The sequence below is a fragment of the Elaeis guineensis genome, chromosome 5 (assembly GCF_000442705.2).
Source record: "Elaeis guineensis isolate ETL-2024a chromosome 5, EG11, whole genome shotgun sequence".
NCBI classification, from domain to species: domain Eukaryota; kingdom Viridiplantae; phylum Streptophyta; class Magnoliopsida; order Arecales; family Arecaceae; genus Elaeis; species Elaeis guineensis.
Window position 1 is genome coordinate 116,475,696 of NC_025997.2, and position 7,784 is coordinate 116,483,479.

The 7,784-nt window shown below is 37.6% G+C and overlaps 1 protein-coding gene across 1 annotated transcript in view; it reads left to right on the plus strand.

Annotated features, from left to right (window-relative positions):
* Positions 1 to 906: 906 nt before the first annotated feature.
* The window catches only part of LOC105045599 (4-diphosphocytidyl-2-C-methyl-D-erythritol kinase, chloroplastic), a 7,446-nt gene continuing 568 nt past the window's right edge, over positions 907 to 7,784 (plus strand). The window contains exons 1-10 of the mRNA XM_010923950.4: positions 907 to 1,251; positions 1,351 to 1,446; positions 1,527 to 1,595; positions 2,229 to 2,333; positions 2,509 to 2,565; positions 2,658 to 2,858; positions 4,074 to 4,166; positions 4,253 to 4,352; positions 4,462 to 4,561; positions 7,631 to 7,716. Of these exons, the coding sequence (XP_010922252.1) occupies positions 1,072 to 1,251; positions 1,351 to 1,446; positions 1,527 to 1,595; positions 2,229 to 2,333; positions 2,509 to 2,565; positions 2,658 to 2,858; positions 4,074 to 4,166; positions 4,253 to 4,352; positions 4,462 to 4,561; positions 7,631 to 7,716 (1,087 nt within the window). The 5' untranslated portion in view covers positions 907 to 1,071. The remainder of the gene's footprint in view (positions 1,252 to 1,350; positions 1,447 to 1,526; positions 1,596 to 2,228; positions 2,334 to 2,508; positions 2,566 to 2,657; positions 2,859 to 4,073; positions 4,167 to 4,252; positions 4,353 to 4,461; positions 4,562 to 7,630; positions 7,717 to 7,784) is intronic.

The window sequence follows — 7,784 nt, forward strand, 5'->3', positions numbered from 1 at the left end:
ATTTTATTATAAAAGATATTTAAAATATTACACATTACTTTTTTTAGTATATTATCTTTTAAAAAATAATATTTTATTAATATATATATTTTTTCTTTTCCTCCCACGGCTCTTCTATCTCTCTCTCTCCGCGGCTCCTCTGCGCCCACCACCCGCGTGCACACCATGGCCCCCACTGGTGCCTGCAGCTTCTCTACACTACCCCCATCACTCGTGCGCACCCACGGTCCCCCCTCCACCCCCGTGGTGCCCACGACTTCTCTATGCCATCCTCCCACCTAGCGCCGCTCCCCCCTCCACCCCCGTGGTGCCTGCGGCTTCTCCATGCCACCCCCCCCATCCGACCCTGCTCGTCTGCCCATAATCCCCTCCACCCCCCAACCACTCATGGCTTCTTTGCACCACCCCATATCCTTGGCTCCACTATGCCACCCCACATCCTCAACTCCTTTACCTTCGATGGCTCATGGAGAAGACTTTTAATTTTTTATAAAAAAATAAAAAATATTTTAATATTAAAATAATCTCAATTTTTGAAATATTTATAGTATTAGTCATACATATTAGCATTTCAACTGGTTGAAATTCTAGTAGTCCATATATAATCCAATGATCAGAAATTGATAAACAATAAAAAAAATTAAAATATCTTTTGAAATATCATAGCAATTTATTTTTTTAATATTAATTTATTTAATATCCAGTATTGATATTTGGTGATATGATAAACCCTCATCCAAACTACGGTAGCATTGTTTCTAAACATGCTCTGGGTAGCATGGGCAGGGAGTCAGCAACCGGCTGTAAAATAGTATGTATTTAGGCGATTTTGCCATTTGGATGAGGACCAAAACCCTCCCCTGGAGGGAAAACGGAGTAATTGACCTGTGAGCGGGGAGTGGAGATATACCTTCGGTTTTTTTCCCCCACATTCCAAGAAGGAAGGTTTTTCAAAGCATGCGTCTGAATTTGGAATCCCCGGCGATCTAATTTTCAAACCCTTCCTCCCCACAACCCTATGCTTCCATCTGCCTCGCATCCAAAGACCCCGACAACTCCTCTTTTCTATTGATGGCTTCTTCCCACCTCCTCGCCCACCATCTCTACCCCTCTTACGCCAATGGATTTAAACCCCCAAAACTCTCCAAGAACGGGCCATGTTACTTCCACCCAAAGACCACCTTCAGGGGAAGCCCGTCATCTCATAGAATCAAGGCTTCTGGCTCAACATCTGGCAGGAGACAGGTGGAGGTAACACAAATAATAGCTGTCCTCCCAGTTTTCTTCGTCAATTCTTTTTTTCCTCGTTTAATTGTTGTAGTCTTTTTTGGTGGGTTGTTTGGATTGTAGATAGTATATGATCCAGATGAGAGGATAAACAAATTGGCGGATGAGGTGGATAAGAGCGCAGGCCTCTCAAGGCTCTCTCTCTTTTCACCTTGTAAGGTAATTAATGATCTTTCAGAAGGTAAAGATTTGATTTTTAGATGTAATTTGAGCTGATTTCTGTGGTTTATGGGACGCAGGTTAACGTGTTTTTGAGGATAACTGGGAAGAGGGAAGACGGGTTTCATGAATTGGCATCTCTATTTCATGTAAGTTTATCTGATATTCATGGTGGATGGGAGTAAAATTTTGCAGGACTTGATAGAAAGAGTAGATGGATTTTGCTTGAACTTTAATTTGAGGTAGCTGTGATCACGAGTAAAGAGGATGAGCCTAATGTGGCTCCATCCTGACCTCACGAGGTCATGGGTTCGAAACATGGAAACAATGTCTCTGCAAGCGGGGTTAAGGCAGCACAAATCTGACCCTCTCAGAGCAATGGCAGGGGCCTCATGCACTAGGCTGCCTTTTTTGTGATTATGAGCAAACCATTAATTTTAGTTTTGCGTAATTAATTGATTCCTCACCTGCAAAACTGCAACCTAATAAGGTATGTTTAGTGTTTGTCCCCTGCCCTCAAAGAGTACCATGTCAATACTTGCAGTTGACCATTATATCATGGTTCTCAGGTTGTAGCTAGTGAAAAACCAAACCTGTTTTTACCTAGTGAAGTTCTGGGTACATAATGGTACCCTATAATTTCTCAGGTTGGTAGGAAATCGGCTGTAGGTCTTGGAGGCCATCCAGTTTTGGCTTTTTTTTTTTTAAGGTTATGTTTTGTTCTTGTTGTTATCATGATATACCTTTCCCTACTTATCTCATGTTGCATGTCCAACATTCAGGTAATTAGTTTAGGAGATACAATCAAGTTCTCCTTGTCTCCGACTAAGACCAGAGATCGGCTGTCAACTAATGTGCCCGGTGTCCCGCTTGATGACAGGAATTTGGTATGTCAGATAGCAAATATTATTTACCTTGTTTACTTCTCATGTATGTTGTATAATATTGTTGGTCTGGTTTCACTGCTTCTTTGATTGGACTTCCTTTTTTCATTTGGTGATTCTTGATGGAGATGCAAAACATTCGACTTCTTACATAGGCTCTTTATCTTACACTTTGCAGATCATCAGAGCACTTAACCTTTACAGAAAGAAAACCGGCACTGATAACTTCTTCTGGGTAAGTTTTTATTAGATAAAATGCTCTACACAAATATAAATTTGCAATCAGATGGCATTCAGGTTTAGTGTCTCTTGGTACTATGCCTGTAGATTCATCTTGATAAAAAGGTTCCAACTGGTGCTGGTCTTGGTGGTGGAAGCAGTAATGCTGCAACTGCACTATGGGCTGCCAATCAATTTAGTGATTGTCTTGCTACTGAAAAGGAGCTTCAAGAATGGTCTGGTGAGATTGGCTCAGATGTTCCTTTCTTTTTCTCAAATGGAGCAGCATATTGTACTGGTAGGGGTGAGGTAGGCTTGTGATGAAGCACATTTAAAAGGGTCATTTTATTTTTCCAAATGTTCTGCTTAACTAGCAAGGCCCAGTGCCTTAAATCAGTCACTGGTGGACAATCTCAAACTTTTTTTTTTTTTTGAAATCAATGCTTCTGAAATACCAAATATGCTTTTTTAATCTTGATTGTTGGTGTTGGTCAACCAATTTGTGGTGATACTTGAAAAAAAAGTATATGATTAGCATTAGATGCCTTAATTGCAATTAAATAATGTTTTCTTATGCGCATGATTTCATTGGTGTCTTTCATTTTCTGTTCTGTCAAGTGTCAATCAAACTGCAAATACACCTGATTTCATGTTTTTCATGCATCCCACTCTTTTAACTTTTCATTCTTGGTATTTCTTCCAACACTCATTCCTTTTAAAATGTCTTTGTTGTGATTAGCATTACCATAAATTATGGAAAACTCTTTCTTTTCTTCCCTTAACACTTACAGATGCCAGAGCATTGCAGATAGAGCTAGTCAAACCATGACAAATTGTCCACTTGTTATGAAATAAAACCTCCAAATTGTGCATCTCCCAGTTATTATTAAATATACTGCTTTCATATTCATGTCAATAGCCTTTTTATGGTGTGCTCCTTCAGTTCAGAATGCATACTAGTAGTTTACAGTTTTTGTGCCAGAGTCTCTTTAACAATTCATTCTAAATATCTCTAGAGATATCCAGGGAAACTCTCCCTGCAGGTCAGATGTGTATTGTTCACTGGATGTACTATCAAACATTCAGATCCTCAAAATTACCCTATTGATCTATGAAAGCTTTATGTTCAGTAATTTATAATAACCAGCAAAGTGGCATGCTATTTTAGTGGGTCTTTATGACAGCAGATCCTTTTAGCAGGTTTTAACTGTAGTACCATGGCAACAATCAATCCCATATTTATGTTAATATACAAATGGATTGAAGGAGCAGCATTGACGAATTATTTCCTTTAGCTTTTAGTCACACATGATGATGTGCAGACTTTTATGTCAAAACAATGAAATCCACCAATGCATATATCATTACTTGCATCTCAATCCAGAGCTCTTCAACTTGATTGAACTTTTTCCATTTAGAAAAAGGTAAACACAGATGCATTAATTGAATATTGACTATGTGCGAACGAGAGTGTACCCTCAAAAGTAGAATTATGATCCTTCTTGGAATTTTATCTCTTGTCAGGTTGTTCAAGATATTTCAAATCCATTGCCCTCGGACTTACCTATGGTTCTTATAAAGCCGCAGGAAGCATGCTCAACTGCTGAAGTTTATAAGGTACAATTTCAACTAATTAGCCACTGTCTTCTTATCTATATTTGCATGAAGTTCCTTCTACCAAGATCCAATTTCAATTGGTGCAGCGTCTTCGTCTAGACCAAACTAGTTCAGTTGACCCACTGACTTTGCTTAGGGAAATCACACTGAATGGAATATCTCAAGATGTTTGTATAAATGATCTAGGTATTCCTCAGCATTTTAGAGATATACAAAATGTTCTCATTTTTCACTTTTTGGTGATGTTTGATGATTTATCAGTCAATCAATATTTTTATTTGTTTATACTTCTCAGAGCCTCCTGCATTTGAAGTTCTGCCATCTCTCAAAAAGTTGAAAAAACGAGTGCTTGCAGCTGGCCGTGGAGAGTATAGTGCTGTTTTCATGTCAGGAAGGTAAAAAGATTACCCTGCTAGCTTCCACATTCATATTTCAATTATATGAGATGTACGCAAATATGCACACAATTCTTGTTGAGAAAATGTGCATCTGTACATGCTTGTGCATATAAACTTCTTGTTAAATTTTTAGTTATGGAGTTTACAACTTTTTTTGACATATATGTTTGTCATACCAAGTGCCAACCCTTATGAGAAATGGGGTAGCAAAGCATTTGCATAATAATTGCAACATCTAAGGGCCTTCTTGATTAGCATCCAGCTCTTCTAATATAAAGGATCAGTTTCTTTTCTCCAACAATAAAAGCTTCTATAACTCATGGCAGTTGTAAACACAATAATGCCTTGACTTCAGTATATAATATTGTGTTTCGATGATGGAATTCCATACTGGCCTGAACTGTTTAGTACACCCCGTATTCTATCGTACCAGTATGCCGAACCACCACATACTGACACAGGCGTATCATACTATACCGTGAACTTACATTACAATAGATTTTTCCGGTATGGGCTCTGGTACCAAGACGGCGAACTTAGTTTTGATTCCTTAGAGAGAGCTTCATGCTCTCGCACCATATATGCTTTCTGAATTATGATTTTGTAGAATTGGATGTTGGCCATTGGTTGAGATAAATTCCCATAGTTTTTAAGTTGTTCATGTTCATTTGTCCCCAGTTTATAATGTTGGAACTTTTAAGACATTATAGTGGAATACATAAATCATTATTACAATAGGTCCTTACTTTCAGATCCATGATTGCCATTCAGTACCTTTTTGCATTTATTGAACCATAATTGTGATAGGGTTGACATGTTAAAGCTTAAATTTAGCAAATAATCTGATTAGCTAATGGGGCAAAATTATCAATTGTCCCCGCTAAATGATTACCCAGATAATTGTAAAAGAATTGGTCTGCCCATGATAGAGGTTTGTGTTCCTTTAGTCATCTCCCTTCTCCTTTTCTTTGATGACATACATATGTCACCTTTTCACCCCTTTATTTTTCATCTTACATCTCTCTGTCTCTCAAATGTTCACTATTCTTTAGTATGTTGAATGCCAAAACTTTTCCCTTTAAAATGATCTTATGCTGAACCATATTGTTATAGGTTGCTGTCAGAGCAAGTGAAGAGATCTTATTGAAGATCAAATTCTTCCTGGCTTTATAGACATTTATTTTTTCACTTGATTTTTCTCTTCATCAAAGATGAGAGGAGTGTGTTTGGATCTATCTATTGGTCCTCTAAGGCACGATAGTGGTGGAAATAAAAGATGCATCTTTCTTGCCTTGATATTGTTATTTACGGTGTCATCAATATGGTATCCAACTATTTCATTTTCGAATATATTATTAGATTATAACATCAGAAGGCATCAAGAATCTAAAGTGGCTGAGTTTTGATTTATGTGGTTATCTCAGACCTGTAGGAGGTGGTTTCAGTGGTTGCTCTGTAAATTTGAACATGCTTTTCAGATTCATGTCCTCAAAGTTCTGTTCAAATCAAAGTGTTGTAGAAAGTTCCCCTGGAGGCGATTGATTGTTCGGATGACCTAGATCCTTGTCTATTATGTAAATTTTCATCATTCTTTATCTTAGATGGATGATATTCTTTTTCCTTTTTTCGAATTATATCAATAAAGAACGCAAGAAGTGGATTCAAAAGCCTATTTTTCTGATTGTTCGAATGATTAATCATACATAGATAAAAAATTTAAATCATTAAAATCCATTATCAAAATGCATCAAAGACAGCTTAGAGAATATAAATATCTTCTAGTGTCCTAACTTGATAGCAAAATTGAGGCTTGTCAAGAAAAGAGCTTGATGAAGTGCATAATGACGATGCCCTCAAATTATTGACAAAGCATCCTTTACCTTCTCCAATTCTTTTATGACTCTCCCTTTCCTACTTGTTGTAAATGATATTATTGGTAGTTTCTTTATCTCTTATTCTTAGTTTCCTTGGTAATCTTAGCTGAAACTGGTTAAGGTCTTTAGGAATGAAGTGCTGTATAATGCATGTGATATTAACTTGCTTATAACAGCTCTAAATTCCCCTTTTTGTTTGGGCCATAAAGGGAATTATCATGTGTTTGTGCCTTTAGGCTGCTAGACCCAAGTGAGTTGGTTACACGTATTCCTGTGGTTGCCATGAGGCCATGACAGCCAAGGACTTGAAACAAAATTGTTGATTTAATGGGATTTGGTCATAGTTCTTTTCCCAAATAACCTAGCAATAAAATGTTAAAATCTGTATGCTTTTGCCAAGGGATCTCTACTTGTCACTGGTCTTGTCGGCTTCTCTCTGCCAAAATCAACTTCAATTAGGAGAGGGATGGCTTTATGAAAATTTTCAATATCTAGCATTTTAATTAGAAAATCCTCACCTCGTAGATTCTTTATATGAACTCAGAACAGGTTTACCTATCTTCAGGGCAAGTAGGATGACATTTTTCAGGAACCATTAGTTTGGCTCCTTTTAATAAAAAAACATCTGATTCACCATCATCTTAGATTGTGGCTGATGCCACTTCTAGAGCCTGAAGAGGCTTCAGTAATTTCTCTTATATGAAAAAGCCTGGCATCATCAGTAAATTAGATTGCTTCATGGGATCTTCTCTCATTTCCTGTGATGTCATATGCTAGCCGGGGTGTCAAAGAGATTGGGAAGGAGGGTATTGGGTGTGAAATGGAAGTTTGTGAAATGGAAGTTTTCTTTCTTTTGCAACTCATGATCATATTTGCGCTAGGGGTACAGAAAGGTTCAGATTCCTCCAAATGACAAAAAATCTCAAAGCTCAGAAATATACCAGTATCCTTCCAGGTTAGCCTGGCTTTTGTGGGATCAGATTTCAAAGCCTCCTTTTTGGTTTTGATTTGGTCTGGTTTGTAGAAGAACTTACTGAGATGTCAATGCAGGCATTAAATAATTATATCCATCTATGTTTTTAAGACCCACCCAAGAATCTTTATCCAGCCTCAATCCTTATATCAATATATTATTTCTTCTTTTTGATTACTGCTGCCATAATTGATGATGTTTTATGGTTATTTCATGCAGTGGAAGCACCATTGTTGGTGTTGGTTTGCCAGAGCCTCCATCCTTTGTCTATGATGATGATGATTACAAGGATGTGTTTGTATCAGGTACATGACCAACTTGCCATGCCTACCTTTTAGCCTTGTCCTAGTTATGGTTGCTTATTTGGTAAGCT